This window comes from Lampris incognitus, chromosome 21 (genome assembly GCF_029633865.1).
Source record: "Lampris incognitus isolate fLamInc1 chromosome 21, fLamInc1.hap2, whole genome shotgun sequence".
NCBI lineage: Eukaryota > Metazoa > Chordata > Actinopteri > Lampriformes > Lampridae > Lampris > Lampris incognitus.
Window position 1 is genome coordinate 7,795,838 of NC_079231.1, and position 26,557 is coordinate 7,822,394.

The following is a 26,557-nucleotide window of genomic DNA, read 5'->3' on the forward strand; positions in this document are numbered from 1 at the left end:
AGCCTTGCAGGTAACTTGCAGGTACTACATTTCAATTTAACCTTGGGTTTTAATAACAGTCCTTCATGAGCAGAGCTGTTTTCAAACTTGTACGGTATTGTGCAATACAATAGCCAAAAATTTGAAATGCAAAGTAAGGATGAACAAAAACTCCATGCATTGGCAAAAAGGCAGTAATACCAGTTATCAACACCATGAATAAATAAGTAGCACCACAGCCACCAGTCTTGACATTCCCTAATATTTCTTAAACTATCGTTACGCAGCTGTCTTGTTGGATTTATTCATATTGAGACTAAATCATGTACAGTTTGACCAACATGACCCTACTGCCTTGGTTTAGAGCTGGTGCAGCATGTGGTGCCACAGTTTGTTGGGGTTTCTGTTGTAAAACTATGTTACCTTGGACAAGTAAATGGCCTTGGGGTTCTCCGCATTGGCAAGCAGGTGAACATTGAGTTCTGCTGGGATATCGCAGAGAGCAGGGATCTTGTACTGGGATGGGCCCCGGGTCATCAGAACCCCTTCTGGGGAGAATTGGAGCTCCTCAATGGTGTACAGGCCAACACCCTGGACAAACCCCCCTTCTACCTGGCAAATACAACCTGCCATTCAGATTTCACCTCTTGCACTCAGCAAAAACATATTTACAAGTTAACTACTTTCCTTGGTGAACTACATCAGCTTCTTGTAAAAAAAACTCTCCACTTTGCAATCCCAGTGTTTGTGAATCTGGGCCCTAATTTTCCACCATTTTGGGTCTAAATGACTAATAGGAACACATTTTTGGCATTGATCCAGAATTGCACGAGAACACTCCAGCCGGCAGCCGTGAAATGGGCTGAGATGTAATCCATTGGCGCAAGTGTGCCTATCAAAGTACATCCACTAAAAGTGCTTGTTTTTGCCACTGACGGGCTCAGATTGTTATGACAATTGTTATTATTGAATCGAAGTCAGGGGGCAGCCAGGAACTGCTGCCGCAGCTGGGACGCAAACCCAGATTGCCCGCACCACAGGCGACTGTGCTAACCAGTCAACTAAAGGGTGCAACCCATTAGCCAAGGGCTAGCGACTCTACGCATTCGTGATCGTTACACTACCCCCCTCCTTCGGGAAGTGCGTCCCTGCGCTTCAGCATACCAGCTCCCTCATGCATGGCCGGATCAACCGACCAGGGGGCCCCGGGGTACGCACGTCCATTGCCTCCCCCGCCCCGTCAGATAGGCTACACAAACAATACTAAATATTGTTAAATGTAAAACTAATGCAAATACCCAACATGGTAGTCAACACTATGCCAATCTGCATGGGATTCAGATGGCGACTACAAAGTACAACACAATTTTGAACCACAAAACAAACAGAGATGGGAATAGCAACTCGCAGCATCACCCCTAACTCACCCGGCATGCCCGGTCCGTAATCCAGCCTTGCCCTCATACCTCTGGGCGCATGCACTTCCGATGGCCTCATGGTCTCACCATCCCACTTCTGACACCAGTGTAGCAAATTCAGGGGGCAGCTGGGAACTGCCATCGCAGCCGGGACACAAACTCGGGTCTGCGCTAACCGGTCAAATAAAGGTCCCAACGGTTAGCCAAGGGCTAGCGAGTCTAGTCATCCGTGGTCGTTACACTACCTCCCTCCTTCGGGACGCGCGTCCCTGCACTTCAGAATAAAGCCCCCTCACGCCTCTTGCAACACAAGCTTCCGATGGCCTCACGGTCTCACCATCCCATTTCTGACACCAATGTAGCGAATTCGGGGGGCAGCCGGAAACCGCCGCCGCAGCCGGGAAGTGAACCTGGGTCGCCTGCACTATGGGTGACTGCGCTAACCAGTTCACTAAAGGGTCCAACCCTTTAGCCAAGGGAGAGCAAGTCTAGTCACCCGTGGTCATTACACTATGTTATGGATGAAGAGCTACTATAGGATAGAGAGAGGGGCAACAGGCAGAGAAGGGTGAACCAGTTTCTTTGGCTGGCAGTAGTCATCCCGGTCAAAATGGTCACTGCAGACCCGATGTGCCAGGAAGTTGAATCAGTTCATCTGGACACAAAGTTTAGTGGGAGAAACATTTCATCACTCATCTAAGTGACTTCATTAGCTCAACTGAGTGCAGGTATCCCCAATCTTCTAACCTTGTAAACAGTTTTGTAAACGGTTTCAGTCTCATGCAACTGTGCTGTTTACAAGGTTGGGAGGTCAGCGTGGCTTTTTTTGGAAACGTCCGAAACCACGCCCCTGAGCACAAATAGTAGCAGCAGTAAAAGTGATGTTAAAACAAAGACCGGAAGAAGCAAAACATAAACAAAAAGTTCTATCACTATAGGGATCCTTTCCATAATGTCATCAGACACTCATAATAGCAATCTGAGCCTGTCAGTTGTAAAAACAAGTACTTTTAGTGGATGTACTTTGACGGGTGCACTTGCCCCCATGGATTACATTGCAGTCCGTTTCGCAACTGCCGGCTGAAGTGTTCTTGCTCAATACTGGACCAATTCTAAACATTCTTGTCCCTATTTAGACCCCAAATGATTGAAAATAGGGCCCGTGTTTAAGAATACCAGAATTATCCTTTAGCTAACGTCCTTGGTGAACTACATCAGCTCCTTGTAAAAAAAACAAAAAAACAAACTCTACACTTTTAAACAAATGTGATTTGCATAAAATTTGGTATTTAAAAATATACATAGGCACGCTGTGCTAAGTGCCAGTGTTTGCTTGGAGCTTTGCACTAATATCTGTTAAGAGTTGTGAAATATCATAACCAACATAATTAAACTTCTAGACACCATAACATAACTTTGAGTTAATTGACTTGTGGCCTGGTGAATCACATAAGTCATTTTAATAACCTTGCAAATTCCCATATTTGTTATTGTAGAGGCATTTGTGGTCCATACCTGTCCTATGTCTAAAGCAGGATTGAGGCTTTTTCCAACGTCCATTACAATGTCCGAGCGGATATTCTATAAAAACAAAATATAAAAAAAAAAACACTGATGATAGGTGTTATGTGTTATTCCTCTTCCTAACACATCTGGATAGATTTAGACAATGTCATATAGAAGTTGAGAAAGAATACCAATTTCCCTTTATTTTATGTTTGTTACTTACTGTTATTAAAATGAAACACAGAAAGCCTAGGCATTCTTTTTCCCCTTTTTCTCCCGAATTGTATCCGGTCAGGCCAATTACCCCACTCTTCCAAGGCATCCTGGTCACTGCTCCACCCCCTCTGCCGATCCGGGGAGGGCTGCAGACTACCACATGCCTCCTCCGATACATGTGGAGTCGCCAGCCGCTTCTTTTCATCTGACAGTGAGGAGTTTCACCAGGGGGACCTAGCGCGTGGGAGGATCACGCTATTCCCCCCAGTTCCCCCTCCCTTCCAAACAGACACCCCAACCAACCAGAGGAGGTGCTAGTGCAGAAACCAGGACACATACACACATCCGTGTCTGTGAATGTTCTCATTCATCCAGGTCATGGTTACCCAAAGGAATTGAATCAAGTGCAACTGGACTTGGTATATATCCGTGAGGACATTTCGCCTCTCATCCAAGAGGCTTCATCAATTCGTGCCTTTCTAACTAGACCAAGCTAGTCTGACTGGCTGGTGATGAAACTCAGATATTTATCCTCTTTAGAGTCGTTATTAGAGCTGTTGATGTCCATGGCTCTTTGTGTTCTGATGTTTAGCAACGCCCGTCATTATCAGAGCTATTGATGTGCATGGCTCTTTGTGATCCGATGTTAAGCAGCAAGAGTCGTTGGGGGTGTTAGTTTCGACTTCGTTAGTGCTCCATTCAGTGGTCATGAGTCGTTGGAGCCGTTAGTGACCGACTGTTGTTCTTGGAGGCTAGGCTTCTTGAGTCTCCTGGGTAGAGATGAAAGGGCAGCATTGTAAGTGGGAGATAGGTGGTGTCGCAGACACACTCCTTCGAGGACAGCAACATACACATTTTGGACAGGGAAGATAGAGGGGTGAAGGAAGCCATCTATGCAAAACTGGAAAAACTATCCCTCAACAGAGGAGGAGGTCTGCGACACCACCTATCTCCCACTTACAATGCCGTTCTTTCATCTCTACCCAGGAGACTCAAGAAGCCTAGCCTCCAAGAACAACAGTCGGTCACTAATGGCTCCAACGACTCTCAGACTAGCTTGGTCTAGTCAGAAAGGCACGAACTGATGAAGCCTCTTGGATGAGAGGCGAAACGTCTTCACGGACATATACCAAGTCCAGCTGCACTTGATTCAATTCCTTTGGATACCCACATCCGGCTTCCCACCAGCAGATATGGCCAATTGTGTCTGTAGGGACGCCCGACCAAGCTGGAGGTAACATGGAAATTCGAACCAGCGATCCCCGTGTTGGTAGGCAACGGAACAGACTGCCATGCTAACCAGATGCCTAGCCTAGGCAGGCATTCTTAATATGTAAATGTTAAAAAGCCTGTAGGAGCTGTACTACTAGTTTCTTAGTTGTTGTTGAGTTCAAGTCTGCTTAGCTACAACATGCAGTAGGTTAACGTAGTAAACATGGATGGTGCTAAAATATTTGATTGACACATTTACATGATCCACCCAAAAAGTGATTTGTGGTATTCCCATTCAACAGAGAGCCATGTTATCTGTTTGCTGTCTGATTTAATTACAGATTGTGAAAGGGTTCAGATGTTGATGAAATGTGTACCACCACACTTTTTACTGCATCAACATCCCACAAGCCTGCAGGTGGGTAGGGCCTCCTATAAGAACTTATTTACATATGGCGGTTAAATGCTCTGTGTGACTAAAATGGTGGCATGAACTTTCTACAGAGGAATTACATTTCTTCCCTTTTCGTATATATATATATATAGAGAGAGAGAGAGAGAGAGAGAGAGAGAGAGAGAGAGAGAGAGAGAGAGAGAGAGAGAGAGAGAGAGAGAGAGAGAGAGAGAGAGAGAGAGAGAGAGAGAGAGAGAGAGAGAGAGAGAGAGAGAGAGAGAGAGAGAGAGAGAGAGAGAGAGAGAGAGAGAGAGAGAGAGAGAGAGAGAGAGAGAGAGAGAGAGAGAGAGAGAGAGAAGAGCAAGCATCAGTTCTTTCTCTCTTTCCTCTGGAGACAGTCTCTCAGTAAACTATTATACCAATTTCAGGTCACCAGATAAACATTTGATGTTCCCATGATCATCTAACTTTACCATAAACAATAGATATATGGAACCTACATTGATCACATCATTGGACATTTCATTATACATACTGTACATTCACCATCACATGGTTAGAGGAAGAGAGGGGTAGAGAGAGGGAGAGAGAAAGATGGTTAGAGGAAGAGAGGGGTAGAGAGAGAGAGTGAGAGAGAGAAAGATGGTTAGAGGAAGAGAGGGGTAGAGAGAGAGCATGAGAGAGAGAGACATAGATTACAGAATATATAATCATAATTAAAGAGTAACACATAATGAATTAAGTGATAACAATTTGAGTCATGATTCTTCCACAAGACTACTGCAAGTACATCCTCATCAGATTCGAGTCCAATTCAGTCACCTGCGATCTTTATTGAAGATCACAAGAAAGCTTTTAATATCAAGATGACCATTCACATTTTGGGGAAACCACATTCATACAGGGTGGTGTGGCCTCTATGAAACAGGTACAGGTACTGTGGTTTCTTATGTAAAACTAGTTAGTCGTCCGTATGTTGTGCATTGTCTTGTACCTTATGATCTCCAGTAAGACAGTCAATCTCAACCTCAGAGCAGCAGGCGCCAAAGGTGAAGTAACAGTAAGGTTGTCCTTCGCCCTTCTCCCACTCCATCAAAGTGTCTCCACCCCTGTGGTACACACAAGGGGTTTTAGTACAGTATTTCTCTAAAGGTACCTAAACACTGATAAAATGGGTACTTAAATATTTTTCCCCTTTTTTCTCTCCCCAATTGTATTTGGCCAATTACCATACTCTCCCGAGCCATCCCGGTCACTGCTCCACCCCCTCTGCTGATCCAGGGAGGGCTGCAAACTACCACATGCCTCCTCCAATACATGTGGAGTCACCAGACGCATCTTTTCACCTAACAGTGAGGAGTTTCACCAGGGGGACGTAGCGCGTGGGAGGATCACGCTATTCCCCCATAGTCCCCCTCCCCTGAACAGGCGCCCCGACCGACCAACCAGAGGAGGCGCTAGTACACGACCAAGACACATACCCACATCCGGCTTCCCACCCGCAGACACGGCCAATTGTGTCTGTAGGGACGCCCGACCAAGCCGGAGGTAACATGGGGATTCAAACTGGCGATCCCCATGTTGGCAGGCAACAGAATAGGCCACCACACTACCCGTACGCCCAGTACTAAATATCTTACTGAAATAAAAGTACTGTTATTTTGGTTACGCTGAAATGAACCTCAAATGCTGTTACTTCATTCAAATACAAGTAAACTAGCAGATGTCTAGAAATGCTCGGAAAGTGTTTTTCTTGTAAAAAAAAAAAAAAGAAATCGGCTCAATTAGACAAATCTTAGGGTTTTTGTTAGTTTTCACACCTGATGAGCAACCTGGCTCTCTAGCCCACGTAAAGACATGCCTACAACCTGTCTGAAGCTAAGCTAGCTAAGATGAAGTTGAACAGACAGTTGGGGGGGGCCCCACTTTGGGTTATTTGGGTTGGATCTGTTGGGAGAAACAACACATGGATACTGGAATCGCTTGCTTTTGGGACTGGGCTAGCAATGGGGTGATCCATTAACCCCACGAGTTAATTTTAGTTTAAGGTTTTTTGTTTGCTCTAGATCAATACACTTTGTAGATTCTTCTTCATCCTTCTTAAAGAATACGTTGCCACAGCTTGTACAATGAAATGCAGATTTACCACCATACGTACTTATGTACATATATACTGTATATATACACATCCATACACTAATACATGAGTACACTGGGACAAGTAAACACCTGTACATAATATTCAGTAGGACATGGGTCCACAGATACAGACAAATACTTTCAGCAGGGTATTGTATTTGACCAGAGAGGAAATGGCACAAGATTCAGCTGGAAGCAAGTCTCAAGTTATTTAGGCTGTACTGTACTGTTTTTGTTTTTCATTTAGCTCCTATATTTTTTCTTTTTCACGGTAACAGTCTCTGTCTTTCCATTCAGACACATCTTTCTCACCACCTGGCCATTCCCACAAAAATTAACTCAGAAATTTACATACATGAAGAATCCGGTTGCAGATAGGCTGATCCTCTGGCAATAAGCCTCGACAATCTGAAGGAGAAAACATGCCAAGGCATCCGTATGTTTGTCTTGACATCAACAACAGTAAAGTTCTCATTTGGTTTCACCTAGGCCCTCATTTAAACAAATCTCTAGACATTTTAGGATGCCTTTTTTCTGTTATTCTTAATAATATCCATCCATCCATCCATCCAGCCATCCATGATCTAAGCCGTTTATCTGAATTCGGGTCATGGGGATGCTAGATTCTATCCCAGCAGTCACTGGGCAGCAGGCGGGGAGACACCCTGGACAGTCCGCCGGTCCATCACATGGCCTTCTTAATAATATTAATAGTATTTTTCATATCTGTATTGCATTGATGACACAGTGGATTTAGACAGAATTGAATAATTAGTTATTTTATGTTTAATCGACTTCCTGATTTGACAGATTGGTTACCCATTGTTCCCAGGAGTTATCGGGGCTCCTCTTCATCACTGGCTGCAGACGCCTCATCAGCTTCTCACAGGCATCCTGAAAAAGACAGACAGCCAGGAGAAAATGTAAAACCCCTGTAATCACATATTCCTCTCACCTGCTGAGTCCTGCTGTACGTTTGCTGCTTAAACACCCGTTTATGTCCGCCATGTTAAGCAGATTTCTACTCCAGAAGGTAGCCTTTCCATCTGTCAAATATTTCTTGTTTTAACTGAGGGTCGAAGTTTATCAGCCCCAGCAGGGGGGCATTATGACACTGCAGAAGAGTCTCTTCTGCACACTGTGGTCTTGAATAGACCTCCAAAGCATAATGTAAATTAAAGGAAATAAGGGATGCAATCCTGCTTCAGTCAAATGTAGAAATGCATAGGGGTGTAACATAATTGTCTTTATCTATGTCCAGTGCTAATGTTAATTCTTTTCGCTTTTGAGGATCGCTCTCTTATACATTTCGAGATTGGCTGAGCTGGATTTTGATCAGTTTGGAAGCTGCATTAAGAAATCACCAGCAATTGTTAGCTTTGCATAGACTGTGCATAAGCTGAGGTTTAACAGCAGCAGGTGCGCGACACCACAAGTGAGTCCTCTCATAGGCTAATGACCCAAAATTCTCATCATGATTGGTCGAAAAATAATTCTTATAAATTCATTAACATGTTAGAATATATAATAACCTCATCACATGCAATTTCTGCTCATCTTACTAAATATATTGTAAAAGCAAAATTATTGGGGCGTGCAGGTGGCGTAGCGGTCTATTCCATTGTCTACCAACATGAGGATCGCCAGTTTGAATCCGTGTGTTACTTCCGGCTTGGTCGGGCGTCCCTACAGACACAGTTGGCCGTGGGAAGCCAGATGTGAGTGTGTGTCCTGGTCGCTGCACTAGTTCCTCCTCTGGTCGATCGGGGCGCCTATTCAGGGGGGAGGGGGAACTGGGGGGAATAGCGTGATCCTCCCACGCGTTACATCCCCCTGGTGAAACTCCTCACTGTAGGGTGAAAAGAAGCAGCTGGCAACTTCACATGTGTCGGAGGAGGCATGTGGTAGTCTGCAGCCCTCCCCGGTTCAGGTTCAGCAGAGACGGCGGAGCAGTGATCGGGATGGCTCGGAGGAGTGGGGTTATTGGCCGGGTACAATTAGGGAGGAAAAAGGTGGGGGGAAAAATAATTATCTGCAACAGGATTCAAAAAAACCTATTCATTTTGGCCATAGGCAAAAAATAAACGGCTCCAAATGCAGTGTGAGGGAAGTGATGACAGCACTTTCAAGATCAATATAGAAAGGTCAACTCTTCATCAGAAAAGTCATCAGGGATCACAAAATGTCTTGTAGGTTCTTTAACATTTCAAATGTGTCATAATGTGACTAAAATAATGAGTCATTTTAGTCTTTACGTTAAACTTACATCTTATTTGATGGATATTTTTGTGGTTTTAAACCTTCCTCAGGGTCACATCAAACAGTCTGTGAAGGGTCACATTATTGTCAGGTGTCTCTATCCGATGTGTTTATGTTGGAGGCAGGGAGGTGGGAACTTAGTGTCACAGAATATTTTAACGTTTAAGGAGACTCAGAAGTTGTTTTGGACGTGTGGTGGGATTGGAGTGACCTTGACAGCCATGCCCATGGCATCGATGCCAAAGGAGGCAGCGGAAGGCGAGGCATTGGGCACGTTTCCTGTGCACATCTCCTTGATGAATATGGAGGAGAGTGGCACCTTGAGGATGCGACTCACAATCTGCAACAGAAAGGAAGGACTGGTGAGTCTCATCAGAATGTTTTTTTTCCTCACTTCATTTTTATAGCATAATGATGAAATGGAGAGAAATGGGTAATAACCCCATACATACTCCCTGACATCTGGGATGATACAAAGAGCGCCTGAACATTTATATAGTAACAGCAGAGTATATATGGTAATCTTGACAGAATGAATGAAATGAAAGCCACTTTATTTTGTCATTTTACAGGTTACAATGAAATTTGTTCTCAGCATTCCCATCCATCCTATTGTATAGGAGCAGTGGGGTAGCTGCAGCACCCGGGGACCAACTCCAGTTCTTCTTTCCGTTGCCTTGCTCAGGGGCACAGACAGGAGTATTAACCCTGACATGCATGTCTATTTGATGGCGGGAGGAAACCCACGCAGACACGGGGAGAACACGCAAACTCCACACAGAAAGGACCTGGGACGGCCCGGGGTTCGAACCCAGGACCTTCTTGCTGTGAGGCAACAGTGCTAACCACTGGGCCACCGTGCCGCCATTATACTGATGACATAGTACATAAAGGTAGATTTGTGAATGTGTGGCCCTTTTCTGTACACGTTCGTGATCCCGCTCATTTTCTGATCCTCTTATTTTCGAATGGAATGAGACTCAAGTGAGGAGAAAACCAACAAACGCTCCGCATGTCCACCCTGTTCCTCCTCTGACTGACCAGCTCCCAAACCAAATACCACCATGCCCTCACCGGCTCTCTGTGCCCGCTTTCTGGCTTTTTTCAAATCCGTGTGATTTTGAAGTTACGCTTTGGTATCGATAATGTCAGGAACAATCAAAGAGGGCTCTCACACATTAAAGGAGGACAAGCGCTAATGTATCTTCAGCGGTTTTGAAAATGGTAGTGGACCAAAAAAAAAACCGATGTTTCAACGTCAAGCCTTGATCACTTCATGGCACTGCAGCCTTACGGTAGGTATTGAAAGAACTGAGAAAGTACCGTTTGCAGGCAACAAGGCGCTGCTGCTGTGCCACACATGCACCGCATATCTTCAATGATAAGTTTTGATGAGAAGCCACCATGTTACCATGGTGTCAGAACCTTGATATGTGTGTGTGTGTGTGTGCGTGCTCACCTGCAAAGCCTTGGTGTTGATGCCTTGTCCCATCTCCGTCCCTCCGTGAGAGACCAACACAGAGCCATCTTTGTAAATATTCACCAGTGCTGCACCCTGAACACATTCGACACTTGTTTTGTTTTTTTTCCATCGTTCGTTCCCTCACCAGTTGGCTGAATTCCTGCACGTGCATTAAGTCTAGACTACGAGAATGGTTTATTTTCAAATTAGCTTGTAAATCTGGCTTTATAGTTCAGATATGGGGAACTAGCCCATCCTGAGTTTATCATCTTACGCATATACCACATTGTTGTTTTAACCAAAGTAAAAAGTACATGATGTATAGATTTCATTTTTTTTAAAACTAAGTCCTAAACAATAACCTAAGTCTTAAACAAGAAGAAGTTCCAGTGGTCGTATTATAAACTTGATATAACTCAGTGCATTTCTTTAGGCACAAGTTAAATCTAAACATTTAACTATGCTAGTATGAAATAATATGAAATAATTCCACTTGTTTCCAATTTTAATCAATTTGTTGTAATATTTTTTTCTTGAATCAGTTGTCCTTTTTGTGATACTTTTATAAAGCTTTACTTCATTCCGCCTTGTTTCAAGGTGTTCAAACTTGATTCCAGAAGATTTTTTTTTCTTTTGGATTTTCCCCCCTTTTTTCCCCCCAATTGTATCCAGCCAATTACGCCACTCTTCTGAGCCGTCCTGGTCGCTGTGCCACCCCCCTCTGCCAATCCAGGGAGGGCTGCAGACTACCACATGCCTCCTTCGAGACATGTGGAGTCTCCAGCCGCTTCTTTTCACCTGACAGTGAGGAGTTTCACCAGGGGGACGTAGCACGTGGGAGGATCACGCTATTTCTCCCAGTTCCCCCTCCCCCTGGAACAGGTGCCCCGACCAACCACAGGAGGCGCTAGTGCAGTGACCAGGACACATACCTACATCCGGCTTCCCACCCGCAGACATGGCCAATTGTGTCTGTAGGGACGCTCGACCAAGCCAGAGGTAACACAGGGATTCGAGCCGGCGATCCCCGTGTTGGTAGGCATCAGAATAGACCGCTACGTTAGCCGGACACCCTGATTCCAGAAGATTTTTAAGAGAAAACTTCAACAGAAACAAGTGTAATTTAATCCCGTGGCAGATTTTATGTCAAAAACATCTGCATGAGTATGACACTAGGTGGCTTCTAAAGACTGAAGTTTTTGCAGGTTTATCATCAAAATTGTTATATCTTAAAATTTTAAGTGTCACGCAAAACGATTTCTCAGGACGGAGGTTTTTACTCAAGGACGTTGCGAGGCCACTCACCTGGTTGAAGAAGGGTTTGGAGAAACCGACGCCAAATTTCATCGGGACAGCAGAGATACCTCTCTTCTTCCATCGGTTGAAGGAGTTGAAGAGTTGGATGGCTTGGAGGCGTTCCTGGTAGCCAGCCCTCTCCAGACACTCGGTCCAACAGCAGACCATGTCTCTGGGACAGAAGAGCTGCTTGTAGGGGGTGTAGGACTCCTCCGCTCTGTACATGTTGATCTCTCTGACCTTTGTAGGAATTTCATTAGTTCTCCATACGGATGATTTTGACATTGATTATAGACATACTCGTGTTGGTCTAAAAGGACATGTAACGTGCAAAGCAAACTGATGCTGTTTAAATTTATTTTTCTCTTAAGGCAACTTTACAAATCAGACACCTAGTCAGAGAGAAGGTTTCCTGGTGACCTCTGACCTTTTCTGGAGTCAGGCCACACCTCACAGCCACCTCATGCAGGATGTTCTCGATAATCATCAGGCCCTGTGGCCCCCCGAAGCCACGAAACGCCGTGTAGGACGGCAGGTAGGTCTTACACACCAGGCCACGACCCCGCAGGTTAGGTATCTTGTAAGCATTGTCCATATGGAGCAGAGCCTTCTCCATGACCTGAGTAACACAGTAGGATGCATGGATGTGGTATCTTACATGAGCAGTTCAACAGTGTTTGTTTTTGTTTTTGCCCCCCTTTTTCTCCCTAATTGACTTGGCCTATTGCCCTATTTTCCAAGCTGTCCCAGTCACTGCTCCACCCCCCTCTGCCGATCCAGGGAGGGCTGCAGACTACCACACGCCTCCTCCGATACATGTGGAGTCGCCAGCCGCTTCTTTTCACCTGACAGTGAGGAGTTTTGCCAGGGGGACGTAGCGTGTGGGAGGATCACGCTATTCCCCCCCCCAGTTCTCCCTCCCCCCCGAACAGGTGCCCTGACCGACCACAGGAGGCACTAGTGCAGCGACCAGGACACATACCCACGTCTGGCTTCCCACCCGCAGACATGGCCAATTGTGTCTGTAGGGATGCCCGACCAAGCCAGAGGTAACACAGGGATTCGACTGGCGATCCCCGTGTTGTTAGGCAACGGAATAGACCGCCATGCCACCCAGACGCCCCCAGTTTAACAGTGCTCTGCTGGTCATTTACGCCCTATTAACCTCCTTTTATATGAAGGTGTCTCTCCCAGAAGGTAAAGAGAAACGAGATTGTGACTAAATAAGACTGGACCTGGAAAGGTGGGGTGATAGACTGTTGCTTACAGCCCTAAAGTGGTGATGAACTTGCCCCAAAAGGGGACTATTTAATTGTTAAGTACAGCACCCTGCATGCACTGGATGTTGCTCCCCGATATTGGCAGCAAGTTACAGAGATGAGCAGCAAAACCCCCTTTTCCAAGTGTCCTCCTATAAAAGTGAACACTGCCACAGTGGAATCTTCAAGATCTGTCCCCTGCACCTTCTAAGAAGGATGCACTTGTAGTAGTTTTAGTTATAACTGGATGCACTTGTAGTAGTCTTAGTTATAACTATGACAGTGCAGGTGCCCTTCCTAGACTGATAGGAATGCTCATGGCTCTTTTACCTTTTCATCCAACACCCAATCTTTGCCAGTGATGCCACTCAAATTAACTCTTATGAACTGATTATGCAAAATTAAATCAATATAACTGGTTAGATGGTAGTAGATAAATTGGGTTCTTAATAAAAGAAATGATACTAAGTAACTACTAGTAGACATTATTTGTTTTTTTTAAATAACAGGGGCATGCTCAGCTGAATTCCTCAATCTTTAAGGGATGGCCATAGAAGGAATCAAACATTTGGATGCTTTTTTATAAGCTCTCACTACATTTTGATGGATTAAAATTGTTACCGATACTAAAAATGTTCATGTTAACAATACTGGAGAATGAAGAGATTGTCTGTGAGCTTACGAATAATGACTCTTCCAGCGTGCATCCTCCATTGCTGTAAAAAGTGATGTCAGCTACCACAACAGTGCCGTCTTTGTTATAGCCAACCTGGAAGCATTGAAATCAAGGAAGTTGCTGTTAGCTTAGCTGACTAAACCACTGTCAGGTTCAGCAGTGTGACTATCAAAGTGATGGTTCAGTTTGGTTTCTGAACTACTTCACACCTGTTTGAGAAAGAAATGTTTGTGATCAAGTCTCGAAAGTCACATAGGTGTATGCATACTAGCAGTTTGTCTTGGTGGGATACACAGTGAAAAGACACAAGGGCATGAACAAAACATTTGAAGTTAAAAGAGAAACTGAATATCAAGCAATATATCTATGAAAGAATATCTACATACTCACTGGAAGAATATTGAAATGTATAATTATTAAAAATGGTCATTATTTGCATGCAAATATTCAGGCTTGTAAAAATTAAATCAGATTTTTAAAAGGTTTAAGCACGTGGCTTAAAAGAGTGGCAGTCCTCAGTCAAAGTTGCCTCACACTAGGGACAAACACCACTACCTACGTTCTCCATTCATGTGTGATTGCTGAGATTTAGGGGTTTAAGACATTTAAGGGGTTTATTCCAAACATGAGTAAATGAGCCACTGACCTATTTTTTAGGCTTTTTTCCCCCCTAATTGTACTTGGCCAATTAACCCACTCTTCCGAGCCATCCCAGTCGCTGCCCCACCCCCTCTGCCAATCTGGGGAGGGCTGCAGACTACCACACGCCTCCTCCGATACATGTGGAGTCACCAGCTGCTTCTTTTCACCTGACAGTGAGGAGTTTCGCCGGGGGGCGTAGCACATGGGACGATCACACTATTCCCTCCAGTTCCCCCTCCCCACCCGAACAGGCACCCTGACCGACCAGAGGAGGTGCTAGTACAGTGACCAGGACACATACCCACATCCGGCTTCCCACCCGCAGACGTGGCCAATTGTGTCTGTAGGGACGCCCAACCAAGCCGGAGGTAACACGGGGATTCGAACCGGTGATCCCCGTGTTGGTAGGCAACAGAATAGACCACCACGCTACCCGGACACCCTTCCAGTGACCTATTTTGAACAACATTTATTGTCAGTATTAATAACCCCGATCTAAAAGTACTGTCGAGTCACTGCTGCTGTGGCCTGTTTGTGTTGCATGACAACCGTACTTGTTATAATGTGTTGATATGGTATCATACCTTGTACTTTCCGAGGAAGGGGTGTCTGCCACTGGTGATGAGCATGTCATCACCTCGATCCAGGGAACAGCGCACAGCCTTCCCTGTCCTTAAAAACCAAATTACGCTTGTATTTAAAAAGACCACATCCTAAAAGTAATTCTAGACATTTGCACTATGTTCCTGTATGGCTTACAGGTGCAACATGTCTTGAATGAATGAATAGCAATACACTGTACTTTCACAGATGTGAAGAATTTGTCTTGTCTACTCAAAGATGTAAAATATAAAGCCACTCACAACAAACTCCATAGAAATACTGTTTCATTTGTACATTTACATCTACATATTAGTTGTCAGAAGTGGCTATACTGTGCTTTTAAATTCTCTGGCTATTATATTCCAAAAGAAAAAAAAGCTAATTTAACATGGTTCATTCAGGAGTCGACAAGCATTTGAAAGAGCATGTAGATTGATGATGTCAACTTTAACTGACATCCATATCCAAATGATCTACAATGACTTCAACAGTACATGAAGTTTCAAGATAGAGGACTGACTGGATTGGCAGAGCAAATGCTGCCAAGCCACGTCAAGTTTCTGTTCCTCTAAGCAAAGTGGAAAATAGTTATTCAAGTATCAGAGTGGATGTTATAACCACATTTTGCGGAGATTTTTTTTTTTTTACACAAGTGTTAATAGCATCTTATGCTTTAAATAGGTGTTTTTATGTCTCTCACAAAAATACCACGGCTTGGATGAAGAATATTACAATGAAGTAAATCACAGCATAGGCGTGCTAAAGCATCTGGGGGCCCATTTCAAGAGCTACCCCATGAAATAAATAAAGAGCGAAAACATGGACTTAAACTTTCAGCATCATATGCAGCTTAACATAAAAATAATCCAAATCCCTTAATTAAAAACTGAAAGAATTACATTTTTACTTTGGAAAAAGGAGAAGCCTCGCCCTTCAGCAACTCCTAGTCTGCATTGAATAGCGCTATGTGTTGTGTATCAGCTCAGATGTCAGCCAAGCACCTACTAGTGGTGGTTCTCGTGTGTCATCTTTGAATGAAGTAACCACACCTTGCCTTGCCCAGGACCCAGACCATGCACTTCTGCCGCTCTAGGTGAACATTGCCCAGAGCAGAACATTGCCCAGAGCATCACACTGCCTCCGCCGGCTTGCCTTCTGCAAGCAGAAGTGCAAGTGCATCCTGGGGCCATCGCTTCCTCAGGTAAATGATGCACATGCACCCAGCCGTCCATGTGATATATAAGAAAATGTGATTCATCAGACCAGGCCACCTTCTTCCATTGCTCTATGGTCCAGTTCTGGCACCCACATACCCATTGTAGATGCTTTCAGCAGTGGACAGAGGTCATAATGGACACTTTGACAGGTTTGCTGCTACGCAGCCCCATATGCAGCAAGCTGTGATGCACTGTGCGTTCTGACACCTGTCTATCATAGCCAGCATTAATTTTTTCAGCAATTTGAGCTACAGTAGCTCTTCTGTGGGATTGGACCGGACTGGCTAGCCTTAGCTCCTCACGTGCATCAATGAACCTTGGGCGCCCGTGAGCCGTGGGCACCCATGACCCTGTCGCCAGTTCACCGGTTGTCCTTTCTTTGACCACATTTGGTAGGTACTGATGACTGCGTACCAGGAACACACCGCAAGACCTGCCATTTTGAAGCTCTGACCAGGTCATCTAGCCATCAAGGTTGGGCCCTTGTCAAAGTCCCTCAGATCCATACGTTTGCCCATTTTTCCTGCTTCTAACACATCAACTTCAAGAACTAACTGTTCACTTGCTGCCTACTATAACCCAGGTGCCATTGTAATGACATATTCACTTACCTGTCAGTAGTTTTAATGTTTTGACTGATTGGTGAAGTTGGCCCACATTTTGCCACGCTTGCCAAAGTGCCGCCCTAGGCAATTGCCTAGTTTGCCTATATGAATGCACCAGCAGTGGCCTCGCCACATTATATATTTTTTTAAAATGTGGTTAAATTCTTTAATTCTTGCATGTTAGTCGGGGGCCCATTGAGAGGGCAGGGCCTAATTAACTGAAACGGGCAAAACATCGCTAAGGCCGTCAATGAATCACAGTAATGTTTAACTTATCTGGAGTGGAGAGGAATTTTCTTACTTGTGTGCGGCAACGGCGGTTATAGCTGAGAAGGTGGCGATTTTCATGACTTTTCCTCCAAACCCGCCACCCAGCCTCTTCACATGGCAGGTGATCTTGTTGGTGTCGATGCCCAGAGTGAGAGCGACCACCTCCTGGTTTAAGATAATAAACTCGGGTTTTAAAGTGAAGCCCAGAGAAAGATAGCTTGTGACCAGAAAGGTTTTGGTTTGAATCCAGGCTGGTGGAGAAAATGAATGAGTACCACACATTCCTTCAGCAAGGCACCTAACACCCACTCTCTTAAGTGGAAGCCTTCAGCAACCAACAGCAAAACACTGCGGGTGTACTGGGAACTCTGGTTTTACTGGGCACCAGTGTAGTAATCTTGTTAGATAAATTAAACTAAATCCGCTGCCAAGGTACCCTTAAATAAGGCACCAATCCTCTAGTTTCTCCACTGGAGTCTTTCAACTGAACACTAGTTGTACTTGACATCTAACAGAGCAGCATTTCTCAACCTTTTCAAGTCGCAACACCCGAGAATAATCAGGTTGGTGTTCGCGTGTGGTTCTACTTTATTGCCTTAAGTAACTTCTAGGTCCTTGAATACATAGCAGTAAATCAAGTTTATTAGAGGTTAATCAATACAATCACAAAGGACAACTTTACATAACATTTTGAAGCAAATCTGGCTCTTTTTTTTTTATCTGTTTTTTTATTTTTTTATTTTTTTGAGTGTCGTCCATCGTAGGACCCACAAACCTTTCACTCATTATGGCAATTTAGAGAGTCCAATTCACCAAATATTTGTCTTTCTTTGGAGAGCGAGGGGGTTCCCCTTTTTTTCCCCAGTTGCACTTGGCCTATTACTCCACTCTCCGAGTTGTCCCAGTCGCCGCTCCACCCCCTCTCCCAATCCAGGGAGGGCTGCAGACTACCACATGTCTCCTCATATACATGTGGAGTCACCAGCGCTCCTTTTCACCTGACAGTGAGGAATTTCACCAGGGGGACGAAGCGCGTGGGAGGATCACGCTATTCCCCCCCAGTTCCCCCTCCCCCTAAACAGGTGCCCTGACTGACCAGAGGAGGCGCTAGTGCAGCGTGCAGGACACATACCCACATCCGGCTTCCCACCCACCGACATGGCCAATTGTGTCTGGAGGGACGCCCGACCAAGCTGGAGGTAACACGGGGATTCGAACCCGCGATCCCCATGTTGGTAGGCAACGGAACAGACCGCTACACTACCCGGATGCCCCACCTTTATGTCTTTTAACTCTGGCAGGAAACCAGAGTACCCGGAGGAAACCCACTTTACAACGGAGAGAAAAAACAAACTCAACAAAGATAGCTGGAAATGAACCCAGGTCCCCTTGCTGGGAGGCGACAGTGCTAATCTAAAGGGGACCATGCCACCCGCATTCAATACCTACAATATGTTTTCGCATGTTTTTTGTCCAAGCATATCATCGTATCAACAGTGCTGACATGAAAACAACGCCTGTGCTATTGAAACCAGCACCTCCAAGAACTCATCCAAAACCTGACACTGAACCACACACACACACACACACACACTTACACTTGCCTTCCTTCCTTATTTTAAAATCCTCCCAGACATCGATCTAACCTGAGTGAGAGCAGCATGCTGGGTGGCAACAAACAGATCCATCTCTCCATTCTCTCCTTTGGGCACGGCAATCACACCCTGGGTCTCCATGTAGAAATGCTCCTGGCCTCCCATCTGAAACTCGTCTTCAAACAACAAAGCATTACACACCGGTAAGAGCTTAGATAGCAACACACTGCCACACACCAGCAGAATATCACATACTAACATATTATTAATCTTAGAGGAACCTGGGAAGCTGGAAAAGTATGACACTTATTTTGTTATTAAATATACGTGTAAAAGGAAGGGTTACCAATTCTTGCTCCCTCCATGACAGTAATCATGAACAGAAGAAATACCACATTCTATGTGACAAAAAGCTCAATAAAAGAGATTACTTATTTCGGTAATTATTCTTGCCCCGAGTCTTAAGTGTGCAGCCATTTTTTCACATACAATGTGGTATTTTTGCTATTTAAAAGTCTCTGAAGTTGTTCACCCTCTAGGATATGATCCACATTCCCAAAGGCTTTGTCCACATCACCCCTCTCCACTTTCCTCTTTGGCTCAAAGAAAGATTTGTGCTTAATAGCATCCTGAATGGGGAAAATACAAACAGGATAATTGTCATTAAGACTCGAATTAACTGACTTTGGGTCAATTTCTACTAGTATTTTTATTAAATATACAGAAAGGTGATGACAAAGAAGGTTTAGCTAAAGTAGAGTAGTGACATGACGCTACCCAGTTCAGTACCTGTATTGTGAAGAAAACAGGCTGAAGATCCTGGTAGGTGACCTGGACCTTCGGAGCAGCTGTCCGGGCCTTCTCCCTGCTCTCTGCCACCACCGCCCCGATGATCTGACCCACACAGCACACCTGCATTCACACACGAAATATCAGCTTATCCAGGCATCCATCCATTATCCAAACCGCTTACCCTGCTCTCAGGGTCGTGGGAATGCTGGAGCCTATCCCAGCAGTCACTGGGCAGCAGGCGGGGAGACACCCTGGACAGGCTGCCAGGCCATCACAGGGCTGACACACACACCCACACATTCTCACCCAGGGACAATTTAGTACGGCCGATACACCTGACCTACATGTCTTGGGACTGTGGGAGGAAACCCACGCAGACACAGGGAGAACATGCAAACTCCACACAAAGGACGACCTGGGACGACCCCCAAGGTTGGACAACCCTGGGGCTCGAACCCAGGACCTTCTTGCTGTGAGGCGACCACACTAACCACTGCGCCACCGTCCCGCCTGAAACATCAGCTTATAAATATGATAAATGTCAAGACCTATGAAACTATCCGAAGCTCAGTAATCTGAGCCCGGTGACCCAGACTCACAAATAGTCAGTCAGTTTGGTCTTTTGTCTGCTATTACGTCTGGCCTCTCCCTGCAGAGTCAAAGTCAAACATTTTCGAATGACCTGTGATTTACATAACGGATGGAACACTATGCCTGCGACAATGCCGGACCTATTCAACAAATATTCAACAAATATTCAGTGTGATCGACACGCAAGACTGATCCAGCTTGTGAAGGACAGCTTACCTGCAAATAAAGTAAGCAAAGTGTCTTTCATTTGGAAAAAAAATAATGAATACAGGTGACTGACTTGAAGAACGTATCGATTTTGTAAGCACATGAGTCAACACTTCTCCATTCTTCCCTTAATGTTTTTAATGACATAGTGTGGTGCATGATTATGTAATTGTTTAAAAAAAGTTAACTGAAACATAACTGATTCAATTTTTTTTTTTTTGCTTTTCAAAAGTTTGCTTAAAATTCACTTGAAGTTTGTATGGATACACAACGTGATTGTTATTCGTTACCTCCTCGTCAGCAAAGAGTTTCTCTGGGTTGTTTTTCCACAGTCTTTGGTTTGTCTCGGGAACGTCGGCGGCCGAGAGAAAGGTGACAACACCGGGCATCTTCAGGGCCTCTGATGGGTCAATTTTACTGGTTTGTGAAGAGAGATGTGAACGCATTCATCAGGTGTTGGTTTAACAGCACTATCTAAAACCATACAAAGACACTATAGTCAGAGTCGAGGGTGTGATTGTGGTCTTAGGCATAATCCAGTTTAATAGTTAAAGGTTTCGTTGGCTTCATGTTTGCCAAGCTGTTTGACTGAACTGACTAACTGGTTGGTTGTGTATTTGAGTGAGTGAGTTATTGACCGTCTGCAGAGGTGAAACTACCATATTTGCAGGTAATGCAGCTGCATTGGGGCCCACAACAGTTTAGGGTCCGCATGCACGGGCCCTTCTTCATCTCGCCACTATCGTTTATCGTAAGTCTACGATATACAGCATGTTCAAAAATGTGCAGTTTGCCCATGCATAATTATGGTAGTATGCATGTCCATAATTTTTATTTACGACATAATTAATTTATGTCCATAAAATTAATTTTATGGACATAAAATTAACTACCATAAATAATTGGACATTATTTATGATTTATGGACATTTAATATCCATAAAAAATTTAATGTGTGTAAAAAAGAAAAATTGTCCATAAATAAAATAATGTCCATAATTAGTTCCATTTTAAATTAAAAATTAAAATTTTTAATTTTAAATTTACATTTTTTTCATTTTAATTTTAATTAAAATTTTAATTTTAATTTTGGACTAGGAAAATACACACAAGAGTTGGCTAGCTGGCGAAGTGTCAAGACTTGGCACAGCGAAAAGCCCAGAGAGTGCACCCATGATGTAAGTAGAACGTATTATTTATTTGACTACACACTTGAGTTTTGTGTTTATAAGGCAAATGCGCAGACATGAATAATTTTGTCAGTGTGCGGGTGCACCATCAATCTGATATAGTGCTCCAACACCAGACTTTGTTAGGTAGTCCAGTCTATCATTATCTTGGCCTTGTTATTCTGACTCCTCTTCTATAGCATGGCGGTCTCCAAGTAATTATTTAATATAGAGTTTTTTTTTTGCGTTAGGTATGACTGTTTTCTTACCGTGCCTAAGTACCCCACCCCCACCCCCTTGCTGGTCAGCTTTAACATTAGTAAGGTTTTCAGCACCCAAGTACACTTGCATATCTACATACACTACTCAAACGAACTAGACATTGGGGTCAAGCGTTTTCGGATCTGGGCCCAGGTCCATAGTGTGAAAGCACCCTTGGGCATCTGTTGCGGGTTGTTTTAAAACTGTGAGCTTTCTTTCACTACTGACATTACGTTATGTCACATCTGATTGTGATGGGCAGACTGGGGCCGGCTTTAACCATCTTGCATCGAGGCCCAGCGCTGACTCCTTACTGTCTGGTTGTTTGTTCTTAGTTTGGTTGATTAGTTGATTATTTTATTGGATTAGATTGGATGAATCTTTAGTGCTTTCTGCGGAGAGGAGGAAATAATACTGAAGATTTGAACGAGTTGAAATCGGTGAGTGGAGAGCGACTGATTCTCCGAGAGAAGACTTGACGGACTAACTTCGACAGACTGGGCATTGAGGAAGGTTTGGCTGTCTCAGTGAGCACAAGTCTATTTAAATTAACAGATTAGTTAGTTAGTGAATCGACTGAGTAGTTGCCTGGATGACAAATTATGTGATTGGTTGGTTGGTTGGTTGGTTGATTGATTGATTGATTGATTGATTGATTGATTGATTGATTGATTGATTAGAATCCATGAAAATGTGATGTTCTTTGTGGTAAAGATAAATTAGTAGTGAGTTGTTTTGGTTAGCGAAATATTCTCTGAGACAAATTTACAGACTGACAAGGTGCAGTCATGATAACGTATCAGCACTGACATGATCTTGGCGTGTGCTCTTGTGCTGGTCACCATGAAGACAAAGAGCTCTCCCTGGACTGGTGGCAAGTCGTCGTAGTACTTAGCCTCGCCCGTGGCCTGCTGCAAGGCCGACTGGTGCTCCATGGGGCGACCCACAAGGTCATAGGAAGACTGCGCCTCAGGAACCAACTGTTAATGAAAGAGATTAATCGTCATAGACCAGATCTGTTATTTGTTGAATTCTGTTTCATATCAAGAAAATGACTGTAGGAACAAATTCAGTCTAACAAGTGGGAAAAATTCACGTGGAACGTGAGTAGAGTATCAAACATTTTCAGATCCTCTAGAATTAAAGGCTGAATATCTGTTATATATGTGTTTATGATCTGCTATAATCTTTTATGTGTTATAATCTAATCTCTAGTCATGCTTTCTAGTAAGTATATTTGTGAAAGTTTGCGTAACGTCCTGCCTTGATGCAGCTGTTAGCTGTTTCTTAAGTACTAACTACAAACCTGCAGGCCTATTGCTTAAATAGGGACTGGTTGGCAGTTTTATATATACTTATACTTATACTTTATATACTTTTGTCTGCCTGTCTGTCTGTCTGTCTGTCTGTCTGTCTGAGTTGCTAAACAGTTCTATGGCTACATTTAGAAAGTCTGAATTTTTTTATTTTTGCTCTTTCTTTCTCTCTGCCTGATTGCATGTCTGTTTTACCTGTCTGTCTGTCTGTCTGCCTATCTAGCATGAATTTGTGAGAACAGACCTGAAAGGACTGATGACCTTGCGGCACCTGGTTCTTGAAGGGCTTCAGAGCACTCAGGTATTCCAGGGGAAGATCGCTCGCTAACACGTTCTGATTAAACAATAATAAAACTGATATAATAAAGTCATACTAGCACAGAGAAAACGTCTTCAAAATAAAGCATCAGTTGTGAATACAATCAAAGAAAGTTGAATCAGTTCACCACCTGAACACGTTTATTGAGAGAAACGTTTCATCACTCATCTAAGTGACCTCTTCAGTCTAAACTGACTGCAGGTATCCCCACTCTTATAAACAATACAGTGGCATAACGACCGAAACCAATGATCAGTTTCATATGCAATTAGGCATGACCATTAACTAATTTTAATGGCCAGTCTCAATAGTTAATGGTCAGGTCTATTTGCATATAATAATAATCATAATGATTACATTTATATAATACTTTTTTAGGCATCCAAAGCACTTCACATTGAAGGGGGTACTTCAACCACCACCAATGTGTAGCACCACCTGGGTGATGCACGGCAGCCATTTTGCTCCAGAACCCTCACCATACATCAGTTTGAGGTGGAGAGGGAGGAATTATTAAGCTAACTACATGGGGGGATGATTAGGTGGCCAGATGGAGACAGCCAGGTTGGGAATTTCACCAGGACACTGGGGAACCCCCTACTGTTTGTGATAAGTGCCATGGCATCTTTCATGACCACAGTGAGTCAGGACCTCGGTTTAACATCTCTTCCGAAGGACGGCATCTCTTACAGCACAGTGTCCCCGTCACTGCACTGGAGCATTGGGATTTGATATTTGTTGCTTTTATTAGGACCAGAGGGAAGACTGCTCCCTACTGGCCCACCAACACCACTTCCTGCAGCAATTCATTTTCCCAGGAGGTCTCCTATCCAAGTACTAGCCAAGCCCATACCTGCTTAGCTTCCGTCATTTGGCAGAGCAAGGGTACATGTTGGTATGGCTGCCAGCATATGAAACCCATTTTTGGTTTCGGTCGTTATGCCATTGTATTGCTTATAAGGGTGGGGATACCTGCAGTCAGTTGAGACTGAAGAGGTCACTTAGATGAGTAATGAAATGTTTATCTCAATAAATGTTGTGTCCAGAAGAAATTATTCAACTTTCTTTGATTTTCTTACCTGGATTACTGAGCGTGCATAAAAAAGTTTTGAATACAGGACAAGATATGAATGTCACACTGTAGACATACAACTTTGGTTGACTGGTACCAATCCATAAATGAAAATTATTATGTAAGATTTTATGAGAAAATACATGATTAAATACAAGTAGTGATGTCGTTTTATTTATGCAAGTTAGAAATGGGAATGCCCCGAAGAACCCATCCATCCATCCATTATCCAAACCGCTTATCCTGCTCTCGGGGTCACGGGGATGCTGGAGCCTATCTCAGCAGTCATTGGGTGGCAGGTAGGGAGACACCCTGGACAGGCCACCAGGCCATCACACATTCATACCTAGGGACAATTTAGTATGGCCGATTCACCATAAAGCACCATAAACTTCACCTCTCCATGAAAGGTGTTTATCGAGCTTACTGAGGACAAATGCTTGTACCTGGTGTAGTTACCCTCACTGATCAGTTGGTGTCCTCACATTCACTTTGAGCAAAAACTATTTTCTATATTTCAGTCATTTCACTGACTCTGGAAAAAACTGAATAACTGTCAGTTACCAGATCTCCAAAGCTGCAAGTAATGATAGAAAGGAGGTCAAAGATCAGAGCTACATTGCCCCCAGCACTTGCAGTATAGAAGACAAGGTTTAGTTCTTCAAATGATCCCATTTCCCACCTTCTCCGTCAGCTCCAGGACCATCTGCATGTAGAACTTGAAGAAGAAACTGAGGATGAGCGTCTTGCGGTACTCCGCCTTACCACCGTGGACCGAGGGAGAGACCTCCACGTCCTCCTCCAGGAGACGACAGGCCTCCGAAAGGAGGTTCTCATCCCAAGACCTGGAAAGAGACCAGCAACATCTGCGTTACAGCAGTGAGTCCTGCAGTGGATTTACTGAAGGTACATTAAATGGATTTATGTTTTGCAGTTTCATCAGCCAACAGAACTTTTACTTATTTAATCTATTAAATTCAACAGCTAAAATAAATGGGCCATCTAAAAAAATGCAAAATCGATGCTTTTTGAGAAATAGTCAGAATTTCAGGATTTATATTGTTATATTTTGAGAATTAATACAACATTTTGAGATAAAAAGTTCAACAGCTTTTTTCTTTTACATTCTATGAAGTCATGCATCTTCAGTAAACTGCAAACCAACGTCCAGTAACCACAGGAACGTCAAGGCATCAAATAACTAAAATAAAGTATTCATGTATGCTCAATAATCCAGATAAGAAAATCCAAGAAAGTTGAAACAGTTCATCTGTACCAAAGAAATATGAATCAATTCATCTGGACACAATACAGACAGATAACGTTTTATCACTCATCTAAGTGACCTCTTCAGTCTCAACTGACTACAGGTATCCCCACCCTTATAAGCAATACAGTTGCATAACGACTGAAACCAACGATCAGTTTCATATGCAAATATGGGTGTACCCATTAACGACAGTTTCAATGGCCATGTGTACTATTCACAGAAGATTTGGGAATGTTTGCAATCACAGTATTGTAAGATGGTGACAGATGTAGTTAGCTCCCCCACCCCCCACACTCGGTCCAGGGATGGTCATTCCCTCTTCACATAGATGGCCTCTTTGACTCCCCGTTCAAACCAGCGCTCCTCCCTATCATGGATGTGCACTTCCTCATCCTTGAAAGAGTGGCCACTGGCCTGTAGAAGGGTGCAGACTGTGGAGTCCTGGCCTGATGTGTTAGCTCTCCTGTGTTGTGCCATCCTCTCGGCCGGTGTCTGTTTAGTTTCCCCAATGGACAAGTCACGGCAATCCTCCTGGCACTTAACATCCTACACTATATTGTTCTGTTTGTACTGGGGGATCTGATCCTTGGGGTGGACCAATTTCTGGTGCAGCTTGTTTTTAACATTCCCAAATCCTCTGTGAATAGTACACATGGCCATTGAAACTCTAGTTAATGGCCACGCCTATTTGCATATGAAACTGATTGCTGGTTTGGGTCGTTATGCCAATGTACTGTTTATAAGGGTGGGGATACCTGCAGTCAGTTGAGACTGAAGAGGTCACTTAGATGAGTGATGAAACGTTTCTCTCT

General features: G+C 44.0%; 1 protein-coding gene across 1 annotated transcript in view; it reads right to left on the reverse strand.

The window, feature by feature from the left end:
* Positions 1-26,557, reverse strand: part of aox5 (aldehyde oxidase 5) — a 42,511-nt gene that overhangs the window by 2,111 nt on the left and 13,843 nt on the right. Inside the window, exons 15-33 of the mRNA XM_056301577.1 lie at positions 25,158-25,320; positions 23,329-23,418; positions 22,579-22,748; positions 20,629-20,755; positions 19,538-19,660; positions 19,281-19,377; positions 18,800-18,924; positions 17,185-17,318; positions 15,043-15,130; positions 13,823-13,909; positions 12,309-12,500; positions 11,891-12,121; positions 10,583-10,678; positions 9,335-9,463; positions 7,684-7,758; positions 7,220-7,272; positions 5,720-5,834; positions 2,913-2,978; positions 403-591 (exon numbers count right to left, since the gene is read on the reverse strand). Coding sequence (XP_056157552.1) covers positions 403-591; positions 2,913-2,978; positions 5,720-5,834; positions 7,220-7,272; positions 7,684-7,758; positions 9,335-9,463; positions 10,583-10,678; positions 11,891-12,121; positions 12,309-12,500; positions 13,823-13,909; positions 15,043-15,130; positions 17,185-17,318; positions 18,800-18,924; positions 19,281-19,377; positions 19,538-19,660; positions 20,629-20,755; positions 22,579-22,748; positions 23,329-23,418; positions 25,158-25,320 — 2,350 coding nt within the window. The remainder of the gene's footprint in view (positions 1-402; positions 592-2,912; positions 2,979-5,719; positions 5,835-7,219; positions 7,273-7,683; positions 7,759-9,334; positions 9,464-10,582; positions 10,679-11,890; positions 12,122-12,308; positions 12,501-13,822; positions 13,910-15,042; positions 15,131-17,184; positions 17,319-18,799; positions 18,925-19,280; positions 19,378-19,537; positions 19,661-20,628; positions 20,756-22,578; positions 22,749-23,328; positions 23,419-25,157; positions 25,321-26,557) is intronic.